This window comes from Ambystoma mexicanum, chromosome 10, assembly GCF_040938575.1.
Source record: "Ambystoma mexicanum isolate Mex_15411 chromosome 10, UKY_AmexF1_1, whole genome shotgun sequence".
Classification (NCBI taxonomy): Eukaryota; Metazoa; Chordata; class Amphibia; order Caudata; family Ambystomatidae; genus Ambystoma; species Ambystoma mexicanum.
In genome coordinates, this window is record NC_090932.1 from 861,709,144 (window position 1) to 861,723,145 (window position 14,002).

General features: G+C 45.3%; 1 protein-coding gene across 3 annotated transcripts in view; it reads left to right on the top strand.

Annotated features, from left to right (window-relative positions):
- The window catches only part of PRKCI (protein kinase C iota), a 1,761,305-nt gene that overhangs the window by 432,437 nt on the left and 1,314,866 nt on the right, over window positions 1-14,002 (top strand). For all 3 annotated transcript variants that reach the window (XM_069618564.1, XM_069618565.1, XM_069618563.1), the window contains one exon: window positions 1,963-2,052. In XM_069618564.1, the coding sequence (XP_069474665.1) occupies window positions 1,963-2,052 (90 nt within the window). The remainder of the gene's footprint in view (window positions 1-1,962; window positions 2,053-14,002) is intronic.

Sequence of the window (14,002 nt, forward strand, 5' to 3'; positions counted from 1 at the left end):
ATCAGTGCCACAACAAAGAAGGGTCTTATGATAGTCACAACAGCTTGAAAGAAATGCAAAACACAAGTATCAACATCTGAGGTTCCAATGGACAGGGAGAACATCTGTATGCATGCACTTGGTAGGAACAAGATTGCGACAATGGGTGTGTGCAAAATACATATAGTAAACTCCAAGGTACCCCTGACAAGGAAAGTTTCTTGTGGAAAAAGATGGAGTTTTTTTAAATGTTTGGGGGAAGAGGCTTATGCAAATCCCATCCTGCAAGAAGGCTGCATTGCAAATGATGGCGGCAAGCTTGGATACAGTGGTGTACCTAGGTGGCCACACGATTGACTGTAAAGGGGCGCCTCTGGCTTAGGGTGGCAATTTTTAGACTCAGAAAAAAGCCAAATGTTATAAACCTGCCTTTTCGACTGAGACCACCTGTTTTGTGCAAATGTAGAGGAGGCTTTTTAGAAAACAAAAATGGGAAACAAAATAGCTCATCTTTGGGAGCCATAAGGAATAAACCTTTTGTTAGACGGACTTGCACAACAACCAGGCGAGGGTACAGTGGACAACCATCCACAAGTCCTAGCAGCGATTTCAGGCCCAGCCATCTTCATGGAATCAGTTCCTTCAGTATAAATCACCAGGACAATGTCTATTTTAGGCCAAAAGGAGGTTCCTTTAGGGACAACGCCTTCCCCACAGGTTGACTGCTTCTTGATGGTGTACTCCCACAGTATCCCAGTAGGGCGGAGGAGTAACCTCTTTTGGTCACAAATTGGAGGAAACCACAATGGACAAGTGGGCTCCATGACAACTGCATAGAATTTATCAGAAAAAAATGGCAACTACCAACAAGGGAAGTTGGCACACAGAACATTTATTTACTAGGAAAGGCTGAAATCCTCTTAAAGACCGAGGAGGTACCAAAGAAATAAAGGAATCACAGTTTCTATGCCACTTAATTCCTTGAGTTATTACCTGGTTGCGCTACTTACTATAGGGAATGGCAGCATTGGAACCAGTGTCAGATCAGCCAATACATTGCTTCCCATATTTCTAATGAGAGACTTGAGAAAAACAAGTCCGAAATTAGACCTTTGCACAAACATGGTATCATAGTGTCCCAGTTGACCCTCAACAAGGATGGCCAGTATTTAAAAACCATCTAAGAGACTGTCTGAAACAAATTACTTACCTGTAAGCTCCAGCAAGATATTTACTTATGTTTTATGAAATAAAACCTAGATGTGTATAATACCTCTGTGGACATTGCTCTGTGTGGATTGTTTAAAAAATGACATGTATCCCTCGGCTTAGTCCTATACCTTCCTTTACGTTTTGCAAAAGCAGCCAGGTTGACGTTGGTCCAAACATTCTACAAGCACTATAGCCTATATTCCCATGTTAAACCCATTACTTAAGTCAGTCCTCAGAAATGCGTTCAAGTCCTCTCTGGTCCTGCTATCACTTATTGCTGGATACGTGTAAAATACAGACTTGCTGCATGGTATAAAAGGGAAACTTAATTTTTGAAAATAATTATTTAGCATGTATATCTGTGGTCACATGCAGCTAGCTCTCCACCTCCTTTCTCCCTTTGACAGTGATTATATTTCCTTTTAAACCAAAAAAAACCTGTCACTCAGGACTATAAAAAGCAGAAAGCTTAATGATTCAAAAACACTTGGAGTGAATTGTTCTGAAATTCTTCCATGCTCACCTAAATGCATAGTATATTCAGAGCATATAATTCTCCATACTAGAGAAACCGGGCTGCAGGTAACTTACTTTTGTCTTGATGAACTGGCAAGTCGTTCCATCTGCTACTAAAATGTAGCACCTTATTTTGGTTTATTGAAATTCTATTATTGTATTTTGACCCATCCAGGCATTTCCATAGTTTTCAAGTTTTAAGATTGTTCATTTCTTCGATTTTCATAGTGTGTTTTGTTTTTCCACATTTGTTAGGCGACCCCTGTACAATTTCTTCGCAGTTGGAGCTGGAAGAAGCTTTTCGCTTGTATGAATTAAATAAAGATTCAGAACTTTTAATTCATGGTGAGTTCATTTTCTTATTAGTCTTATTCCTCTTCCAGCCATAGCTGATGTTTTACTAAGGGTAGGAGATCCAGTGCCCCTTCATTGTGACTGCACATTTAATATTTAATTTTTTAATTATAAGGCACCAACCACAGGATAAAAATGCTTTGTGGTGACACCAGCGGGAAGCTGGAGTTGGTGGGAGTGCGGTTGGGGGAGGACGAGGAGGAAGGCATTGCAGGGTGTGGGGGGCACAACCACATTAAAGGGGTTGCAAGTGAAAGATCCTTCACAGTTCTTGGTACGTTTAGACCAGTAGAAGTGCAAGGGGAGGGATAATTGGGCCATTGCAAATAGCATACCGTCCTAGTAGGGACCCTCCATAGAGGAGGTGGTGTGCAGGGCTGGCCTGTACCAACAAGGGGTTAGAGCTACAAAGGGTTTTTGAGGGTTGCATCAAACTGCTGTGAAGGGCCCAGTGGAAGTGTGGTTATTTTATTCGAATTTGTGTTCATCTGTAGCCCTACCCACAGGGTCTTGGAGCACCTTACAATGTTCTAGGGTTGGATGAAACAGAAGTTAAAAACTATCTTTTGGATAGAATGGGAAGATTATGATAGACAAGCGGTAGTAGGGTAGGTAGAGGGGCTGGATTACATGTGAAGGAAGAGATGTTTTGAGGCTCTTTTGGAAAGTGGTGATTGAGGGTGCAGTGAAGTGCTGATGTGATGTGGTTGGGTGTTCCATGCTCTGGGTGCCCACTGGGTAAACGCTTTTTTAATGTGCATGTTAGTTTGCAGACTAGAATGTACAGAAGACGCTGGTTAGCTTGCCTGGTGTTTGTGTGGGTGATCGGTTTGTTTGTTGTGAAGGGAAGAGCAAGTTTAATTCATGGATCAGTCGGGGGGAATATATAGGGAATCAAAATCATCACAGCAAGGAAGAGGTTCTGACAAAAAGTTTGAGGGAAAGTTGGTAGTTTGGCAGTGTCACAGATGGCCTCAATAATCCAAAGACAAAAGGATATATTTTCACCAGGATTCATGAAATCTGAACTTGGACTTCTTGGGAGGATTTTGCCTCTATTGCCGGCCTTGCCGTTAAGAAAGGTATTTATTTTGCCGGTATGAGTCAGATTTATTTATTTCATTTGTATAGCTCCCAGACCCGGAGGTATCATAGCTCTTAGCTGGAGGTTAGTCCTTAACCCCTACCGGCCTAGTTATCGTTTTTTCAGTCCGGGTAATGTGCCGGTAAACGTTATTACCAGCACTTTTACAGTGTACCGGCCAACTTGGAATGAGGCCCAGTGTTTGTTGTGGTTTGTGTGAAGTGGCTGTGGGAGTTGTCATGGCTGTTTCCTTGTGTGGCTTATGAAGGCAACATAGTTCTGTGAGAATGTTGATTGGTAAAAGGCAATTGTGTGAGCCAGTCTGTCTTTAGGGTCCAGTTAACATGTTTCAGAAAAGACTGGCATGGGGTGTTGCTAATGTCCATTCTGGGAAATTAATTTTAATCTTGTTAAAATGGGACCTGCATTTAGGAAATAATGGGTTACATTAAAATGCACCGAGTACAACTGTGTCATTGTAATTTGTGCAACGATTCAGAGCTGTCTTCTCTAAATGGGTTCCCAACCATAATCCCTGGCTGTTTGATCATGCTGAAGGTACCCTAAACTAGGCCCCACATGCATTGCGCTGGCATCAAGCTTAGTGTGCTTTAGACATGAATGACTGATGACCAGAAGCAATTCATCACAGCCTCGTAAGGAGGTGGAGATGAGTGATTCCTGGTAGTTCCTTATTATGGAAAGCAAGGCAGGTGGCGCCCAACGTGATGGGGCCCCTTTGTGATGACAGTAGCGTTGCTAATAATAAAGGGCCAACCGAATTTCTTTTTTTCGACTGTCATAAAAGAGCCATACAGGAATAAAACAAATCTAGCAATTTCTTAAAAGTTGATTGAGCAAAGATAATAGCAACAAGATCATTCATAAATTAGACTCAACAAACATCCACAACCCACTACAAACAATATAATCCCATAAAGTCTAAAAACATGCTAAAAATATCTTTCCTACTGCATTCAAGAGTACCTTTTTATAAGGGTGGTGCCTCCTCAAGCATAAGGCTTGTTGCGTGTATGAAAGTACCACCCAACCTTTGCGTGGGTTGTTCACTATTAATAGGTAGCATAGAGTCGATCTACATTGCTGTATGCCTGACTCTCTAAGGATGGAGAGTATGTTAGTTCTGATCGTAGCATAAATTTGGCAGAAGAAAAATATGGGAGATCTTTACGCAATGCTCTACATAGTTAGACCATACAGCAGTTATGGCTCTTATCAGTAATGTATCTGCTCTTGCAACTAAACATAGTTTGTTAATTATATTGCTCCACAAAAGATATTCTTGAATGGTAGTTCTGTACAGAAGTACATGATATCAATTGGATTGCAGATTTAATTCTTTGTGTTCTTAGTACTACTGTAAGAGCAGTGAGTTGACTTTAAAGGGACTTTCAGTGCATCAATCTTTAACATATAATGTTAAATGTGGGAGAGCCATGTCTATTCATCACTTTGGGGTGGGTGTAATAAACATGCTCGGGGAGATTGAATGTGTCAAGGCAGCCTCCAAGTTATTCCAAAGACTCCGCCAATGATCTATGTGATTATTGCGACGGCTGAAAATGCCGACTTTTTTTTTAAACCCCTTTTTAAACCCCTTCACACCACATACATAGGCGGGGGGAGACCCACCGCAGTCCCCCATATTAATATTATAATCTATACCCTGCACATATATATGTGGTGTAAGGGGGGGGGTACAAATAAAAAGTTGCTTTTTTGGCCGTCGTAATTGTGAGGGCGACATTTTGGTACGATTCCCTCAGCCAATAAAAAATAAGCTCTAGTTTAAGGTCATCTTCCAAACAGGAGAAATTTACTTCTGCATGAACTGCAAAATTTGGTGTAGAAAAAGCCAAGCACAATCATTTTTTAAATTAATTTATTCTCTATAATTTGAAGGCTGTACAAATCCTCAAACCCCCAAATAGATGGTCCATATTTAGCAGTTTCCACCGATTCTAGATTTATACGCATTAAAGCTGGGGCGACTCTCTGGTAAAGCCTCCCTGCCACTCTGAAACTTGAGGAGAACCATCTCCGGTTCAGGAAGCACCTTAAGACCTTCTTTGCTTCTGCATTCTCACCTCCTCTCCCCTGTTGATCTACTTAGGCATTTTGGACCTGGTTACCCTCCGATTTCGGGGCCAGGTACCTGCTCATGCTGCCATGCACCCGCACTGCCTCCTGCCAAACCTTGCATTTTGGATCTGTATCTGTAACCCTACAGACCCGCCTTTCCCTGCACTTATCAGACACCCCCTGGTCTGCACCTTTTACCCAGTACTTTGCCACTTTCTGGCTGCACTACCATTTGTTGTTGTTACTAATACTAAGGGCCATGGATACTTGTTGGTGTTTGCAAGATCTCATAAATATATAGTGCCTGCTGCACATTCTCACTTTGTTTTAAAATGCGGGCCTTTCCCTTAAAATTAGAAGCATATGTTACCCCTAAATAATCAAAATTCAGTACACATGGAATGTTATGAGATTTTGTGAACATGGTAGGGACTTTATTACCTGGTTTGCCGAGCAGACGGGCCGTAATTGCTGATTTCCTGGCATTAACCTGCAAATTTAATGCATCCATAAAATATCTTTATTGGGTGACAAGAGATTGTAAGGCATGTGGTGTGCGGGCCAAGAGCACTGTATCGTTTGTGTAAATCAATGGCGCAATGTGGCGATTGGCGATCCTTGGCACATCTGCGTAAATTGCCAGTAGTGACTCTTGCTAATAATAACCTCATGCCCCTGTCTGGGTAAACGGACCTGGCAAAAAATAAATAATAAAAAGCTTTTTAAGAGAAATTTTGAGAGTGAGTACAGAAGATGGTTCATCATGAAATGTACATTCATATCCATTGCAGGGCTCTCATGTTAGATTGGCTACAATGATCTAATTGTGATGCTCTAGATATAAACTTTACTGTAGCAATTGCACAATTGGCAGGATTATTGGCAGAGACTTGATTCACTTATTTAAAAATGCCTGCCAATAGAACCAATGATGTGTATGCCACTTTACTGAGAAGAGGTGACTTAAACACTATCCAATATCACCCATACCAGTTTTCTGAATTGGCTTTCTTGTATAAATCCTGTAAACTGGTTTGGAGGCAATCAAGTTTATCCCCAGATTAATGCTTGGCGTGGACAGTTAGCCACATCCAATCTGTCACTAGAATTCTTAGCCTGTTTTCATCCAAATCGTAGAGGGTCCTTTTTGCAAGTAGACTATGAACTCCTGACTGCACATTTTGACAATGTACGAAACCTTTCCTTACGTTATGCTGTACAGAGCAGCATGAAGCCTGCTCAGAAACCATACGGTCAGACACAAGAGTGGTGCAGCTACAGCCACTGAGAATCATTTTGGAGTCTTCACCTTCCAGAAATGAGGACATACTGTGACGAATTTGAATTATTCGTCCCTTCTCCCATTGGATGCTAGAGAGGCAAGCCCACTCGACTAGACCCTCCGAAGGGGTCTGGGCAAGTGGGAGCTCATTGGGAGTAACCCCCCCTATGGGACAAGGACTCCCATTCCCAAAGTGAACTCCCTATGCAGGACACTTTATTTGCATACTTAGGACTGCCTTACATCCAAAACACTGTGTCCTACTTCTGTTGGCTGTAGGTAATGTGGGAACTGACAAGTTATGAAAATAAAGATCTCCCTTTAAGAAGAAATTGGTGTGAAAAGAGGGCGAGGAGGCCCAAACTAAGGCGAGAGAACAGTATGCAGGGGAAGCCCTGTGACGTCAGAATGCCAAGGAGAGGCAGAGCGTAGTGCAGTCGCAGAGCCCATGGAATGCAGAGAAACAGGGAAGGCAATTCGGAGATGCCAGAGGACTGGCATAGCAGACAGTGGGAGAACCGTTGTCAGGACAGGAGCACAGGAACCGTCCGTAAAGGTGTGTGATTACCTCCTAACTCTGCCAAAATCTGGATGATAGGGAACGCAGCGAGTTGCACAGAAGCCGAGACCGGCGCAACCGACAAAAGCCACAAGAGGAAATTGACCCACCGAGCATGATCCAAAACCCGCAAAGTCATATGTGGCTTATGCAGGTACAGGGGCGTGCTGAAGAAGCGGGCGGCCGCCAGGAGAACGACTAAATCAGCAAAGAGACTATGATTGTGATACATGTAAAAGCAGAATAACGAATGAGCAGAAACTGATATCTGAGGAGATATTCAAAGGCCGATAGCATGGGAAAGGTTGTGAATCATTAAGAGTGGAAACAACTATTGTGGGGGAATAGAGAATACGCCAAGAAGTGATTTCAAGAGAGGCCATTTTTAAAGAGTGAGGAGATCCCTTTAAGAGAAGTTGTGAAAAGTTTTGGGAGTACAAAGTGAAGTACATCAAGAAAGAAGGAACCTGATAAAACCATCTCAGAGATTGGGAACGTTCAAAACTAAGAAGTCCAAGGAACAACTCTCAGCGAAAGGAAGGTGTTTAAGAGACTATACTCAAGATAACAATATTAAGGGTAACTTGATCAGGCCCACCAACAGTTTGTAAGGGCTGCTGGAGCTCAGGAAAGAGACCTGGATATTAAGAGAGCAGATCATCCTAAGGAGTGGGTTTGGGATACAAGAGACATTTACGTATTACAGACTTGTGTGAAATCAGAAAACCCTTGAAGCTGCAAGACAAAAAGGGCAGAAGGGGGATTAGAAGGGATTGTGTCCTCTGACGTATTCCTTATCTTTGATAAATCCACTTCCAGCTTCCTGGGCTCAGAATTTTTTTTCCAAAGTAGAGGGCGCTGCGCGTCGACGTCCCTCGAAGGCCTCTGTATCGGCGCACATGTCACCATGGGTATAAATAGTCTTGCGCAGCGGCCGTTGCTCAGTTCTGTTTTTCCGTGCTTCGTGAGGCTCGGAGACGCAACGCTCGGTTCCATTCTTCGAAAATATCTTCAAAATTCATCGAAAATAAAAGTTTCTAACAATGGTATCTTCATCTGAACCATCGACTCCACGATCCGGTTTAAAAAAAATTTGAGATTGTGGAAAGATGATGTCCCTAACGATAATCACAGGATCTGTTTGTGGTGCCTAGGATCAGAGCATCAGTGTTCAGAGTGTGAGGACTGCATGTCCATGACGGTGAAAGCCTTGAAGGAGCGTAAAGGGAAGTTAGAAAGAGGTAAGGCTGTTAAAACTTCTACCCCTTCAAAAGTATCCTCGGCTGAGTCGAGACATTAGTCTCCTCGCCTTCAAAAGAAACATTCTTGATCGAGATCTCGAAGCGGTTCCCATCACTCTTCGAGATCGAGGCACTCTAATAAGAGGCACCACAGACCTCCCTCTCCCTCTTCCTCAAGTTTCCTGGAAAGGGTCACCTGCCGCACAAAACGCAGCTCTCAGGCTAAGTGGGAAGAATTTCGTTAAAAAATGCTTAGGGTCTTCGAGAAAGCAGCCTCGACCCGCTCGAGATGCCTAGAGGTGATACCCTGGGTGAAAGATTCAAAAAACAAAAACGCTGTGAGTCGTTGAACCCGGCGAGCAAAAGTACTCGAGCGTCATGAACCCTTGAGTAAAGGCAAAACATCCGATAAGACTGCGTCATCGACGCCACTGTCGAAGGTACTTTCAATGCACAAATCTGTATCATCGACGCCGTCATCGACTCCGATGAAAGATACGCCCAAAACCTCTACTACGCCACGGGCACCAGAGGTGTCGAAAGCCCCGACCAAGTCGTCGAGAGTGGTGTTGACAATTTCGCAAAGGATTCCGGTCCTCTCGAGTTAGAGGTCTTTTTCAATGTTTTTGACACCTTTTATGGTTTTGTCGAAACCTAAAACATCTATGTCGACAACCACAACGTTTTCAAAAGCAGTAACCACAAATTTGGCTCCTTCTCTGGAAATTGGTTATACTCCCTATCCAAGATCTGATTACTTCAGAGCTTTATCCTCTATATATGAGGAAGGGGAGTACTCTGACAGTGAGAGACCTTTTGGACTACAAAGAACAGTGCCCATTCCAGAGGAGTTCATTTCTGAAGAAAAGAGATTGAAAGATCTACGAGGGTCTTTACAGGAGGCCAGTGGTATAGATACCTCTCCAGAGGCAGAATTTGCTAGACCAGAACCTGGAGAACATGCAGAAATACCTTACAGGGCCCTTATGGCTAGAATAATGCAATTTTTGGGGTGGACTACACCTGCACCCTCTTTCCAGCAAGATGATCTTACTGATATATTAGATAAAGGACCCCGAGAGGATCCCATCGTTCCTTTTCATGCTGCACTGCAAAGGAAAATATCTGCAAATTGGGAGACTCATGAAATTATCCCTGCAGTAAATAAAAAACTCTCTGCTAAATGCAGAGTGTCAGCTTCAGACCCTGAATATCTAAGCAAGCATCCAACTCCAGAGAGTCTAGTTGTGCAGGCAGCAACGTCATCAAGCAGTAAGTCGGCATACCCCACTATACCACAAGACAGGTATGATTAAATATTTGACGCCATGTCAAAAGTCTTTTTGGCATGCAGTATGGCGCTTAAATCTATCAATGCCACTTGCACGCTAGCAAGATTCAGCCACACCCTTTGGGAGTGTGCTTCATCAGCGGCTGACTGTCTTCCAGAAGGGGAAGAAGGAGAAGCATTCTTGAACATCATCAAGGATGGGAAGGATGCAATATGAGTCCCTCCAAACAGGCATATTGACTCTGCTGACAGCATCAGCAGAGCCATGGCGGCGAGTACCACAATCCGCAGATTTGCGTGGTTGCGGAAGTCTGCTTTTGCTCCTGATGTACAAGCCAGACTTCTAAATATGCCCTTTGACGGCACTTCTGTATTTGGAAAAAAGGCTGATGACAGACTGGAGAAATTGCAGACATCCAAGCAGCAGCAAAATCACTTGGGGCTGCAATCCGGCAAACTCCAAATCGCCCCACAGGTACACCCTGGAGGGGTAAGTCCTTCCGTTTTTACTCCGCATTCGATAAAGGCAGAGGACAGCCAGCTCAAAGGGGTCAGAGACGATTTACCCATGGTGGACGGGTCAAAGGTACCAAATCTGCACCAGCAGGTGCTACTTTACCCTCAGCATCTGTGTCAGCCGTTTCTAAAGCCCTCTAAGGGGTCCCCTCACAAGACACCAGTAGGAGGCAGGTTAAATCAACATCTGGCAGAATGGCAGGCTATTATGTCAGATGCTTGGGCATTGGAGACAGTTGCCCAAGGTTACTGCCTGCCTTTCCTACAAACTCCTCAGAGCCACCCACCAGGGAACAACTCTTTGAAGCTTCCAGATTCGCTCCTTATGCAGGAGATTTTAGACCTGCTAGAGAAAGGTGCCATAGAACCGGTACTTGTAGCGGAGAGGAACAAGGGTTGATATTCCCCCTACTTTCTAGTACCAAAGAACGACTTGCAAGAATTGAACAAATTCCTCAGGAAAGACAAGTTCAAGATGGTAACCCTTTCTGAGATCCTTCTGGCCCTCCAGCTTCAGGACTGGTTGGCATCTCTAGAACTTCAGAGTGCTTATTTCCATGTGCCAATCCTTCCCAAACACAGGAAAAACCGAGATTCGCATTCGAGTTCTGCCATTTGGGCTGACCTCTGCCCCTAATGGCGGTTGTGGCTGCACGTCCAAGGAGGGATGGAATTCACGTCTACCCATACCTGGACGACTGGTTGATGAGAGTAGTATCCCCGGAACAAGCTCAGATCCATCTAGATTGTTTGCCACTTCCTCCACAAGCTGGCCTTCTCCCTCAACTTAAAGAAGTCACAGATGATACCATCACAGAGACTCCAGTTTATTGGAGCAGTCCTGGACACATCCCTGGGAAAAGCTTTGCCACCAGAGGTGAGGGCTCAAGATATTCTACATATGGTCACCAGGTTTCAAAATGCCCAGCGTCTACCAGCCTTCAACTTTTTGAGGTTGCTCGGCCTCATGGCATCCTGCATCTTCCTAGTGCCATAGGCTCGCCTGAGGATGAGATCTCTCCAGTGGGCGCTAAGGACCCAGTAGTCACAATTCTCAGGGAGGATGTCAGATCTCGTGTACTAATCCCAGCCAGAGTGGCTCGAGACCTTCAGTGGTGGGCCTGTCGGGGCTAAAAAAAATCTTGAAAGAACAGTTTTAGCAACCATGGCCGGAGCTCAGGGTGGGGAGCCCATGCCAACGACTTGACCATCAGCGGTCGTTGGTCTCCATCGGAATCCAGACTACACATCAACCTATTAGTGCTAAGAGCGATCAGACTAGCGCTGAAGGCTTTCCTGCCATCAGTACGAGGAAAGAATGTTTTGATAATGACGGACAACACAGTGGCCGTGCACTACCTCCACAAAAGAGGAGGCGTAGGGTCACTGCCACTGTGCAGAGAGGCAATGCAGCTCTGGTTTTGGCCAATTCAAGAATTGATCGCTCTTTCGGAAGTTCACCTAGCCGGATAGAAGAACTTGACGGCGGACGCTCTGAGCAGGCAGAACAGTCTACCACGAGTGGGAACTAGCTCAGGAAGTCCTTCAACAGATCTTCGACCTTTGGGGCACCCCTCAAGTGGATCTGTTCACCACCAGTATCAACCAGAAGTGCGATCAGTATTGCTCAAGGGTATTTCCCAGGAGAGGAGCTCTAGGGCATGCGTTCGAAGTGGACTGGGAGTTTCCACTTCTGTACGCGTTTCCTCCAGTCCCCGTCATTCCTCAAATGATCAGGAGGTTGAGAAGATTCCGCAAACTTTTGGGCCCTGTTTAGTTAGTATTATTAGCGGTAGGGTCAGGTAGCTTTAGGTTCGAACTGAAGACATTTATGATTTTCGACTTCCTGACTACAGGTGAACACATTGGTTTAATTTAGTTGGGAAGAGAATTTCCCTATAGTGATAGGGCAAAATAGGCCTTTTCAATTGTTTAAAATAAAAGCACAAAAAATGTCTGTGTGGTGTTGGACTCCTTCTTCCGACCCACTACAATACCCAGATGGTATTCAGAAAAACGAGGACCGCTTTAAGCTGCCTAGCCACAAGTTGCACCTCCACAAATAGCCAAGGCTTTAGCCATGTTTCTTCCCTCTGGCTGCACACCCCTTTAAGCAAGCTGACACAGCTAGATTTCAATGTATAGCTGGATTTGCGTGCAGCTTCTAGGCACTCCATGCATCACATCCTTACCCCTCAATATTGGAAGACCTGCTGGGAACACAGGGTGCTGCTGCAGCCATGAATCTAGGCTTGTCTATAGCATCTAGCTGGGTGAAATTGGTACCCCTGTAGCAGGAGCTCAAAGTATATCCTGGGGGGTCAGTGATATTACTAGGACCAGGAGACATGCGAGATCCCAGGGGACATGGTACGCTCTGGCAGCAGGAGGAAGGGGAAGGTGGCTGAGGTGATTCTACCTCTGGTCCTGTCACAAGTCCCCCGCTAGCTGTCCCCGGTGGGCAGCACCAATTAAGATAAGAGGCACTGCGAGTGGCGCAAAGGGGGGTCTCTCTTTCGCTTGCCCCCAGTGAAGCACGTAGGGCATCCAGGCCCTCTGTTGTGGCAGGATGTCCCTAGAGGCCGTCCCTCTCTCCACACAGCAATTTATCTCTCCCCAACCCAGGGTTGAGGGTCGAGGGTGTGCGAGCTGTGCAACTCTGGAAGAAAAAAAAAACAGAAGGGGTTGGTATGGCCCACCGGTACTGGTGCAATGGTAGGGCCAGAGCCCTGCTGCATGTTATTTTCTCCATTACACGCGGCAGCTTAAAGGTAGGAGTGGGTTTATGTGAGGGGGAGGAGTGGATAATTAGGTACTGTTGGTGAGCTGGATTCCACCCTCCACCTCAGTCAGGTCAGACGAGCTGGTCCGGGCGGGTCCTGCCAGCTGGAGGTTTTGGAAGAGCGGCCCCAGTTTCACTGTTGGTCATGGTAACGAGTGGGGAAAGAAAAAAGTACCTTACCTTATTACCGCTCAGAGTGCCCTCTCAGGGGGCTCCAACGAAAGAGAGAGAGTGGTCACCGACCCTTGTTACGGCTTTTAGCCCGAGTGTGGCTGCATTAGGCCCAACTCGGGCCTGGTGTAATTATCAGTAAGAGATTCGAGGGCAGCGATCCAGGGGAAAGGAGCACTGTGGCCCAATACCTTCACGGTTTCCTCGGGAGTACCCGGGTCCCGTTTCTAGCTGGATTAGTTATATGTTGGGCTGTGTATTATGTGTAGTGTCTTGTGATAGTCTGCAGCTACCAGGGGAGTGTTTTTTTTTTTAAGTCTGGAGGGGCTTAAGGAAATACTAAGGAGAGGGGCGCCAGCACTCCTACCCAGTGCACAATTGATGCTATTTAATTACCAAATGTGAATGAACTTGCTCCCATATACCACTCCTCCTATATACTGAACGAATACTATATGATTATTTATTAGACAACTACCAATGAGTTCCTGCTGCCTAGGCAGTTATTTATTCGAGGGGGATTGCGTCCTTCGACGTATTCCATATTATGACAGGTAATCACCACAGCTGAGCTGCTTCGGAAAATTTTCGGCGCCTGCGTCCTGCGTCGATGACGTCAATACGCCCCTTCAAGGACCTCCTCCGACGGCTGACATCACCTGATGTTGTATGTAGGACGCACGACGCCCATAGCCTAAGTTTAGTTTTTTTCTGCAAACGTGTTCGCTTCGGAGATGTCGGCGCACCTCGGTTCCGTTCTTCGAACCTGTGCGTTTGTGAAGATTTCCATGATGTCGTCTTCTACCCCGTGTCCGGGTTTCACGAAGTGTCGGGACTGCGGTTCCAAGATGTCGCTGATGGACCCGCACAACGCCTGCCTCTGGTGCCTCAGTGAGGACCACGCCACGGACG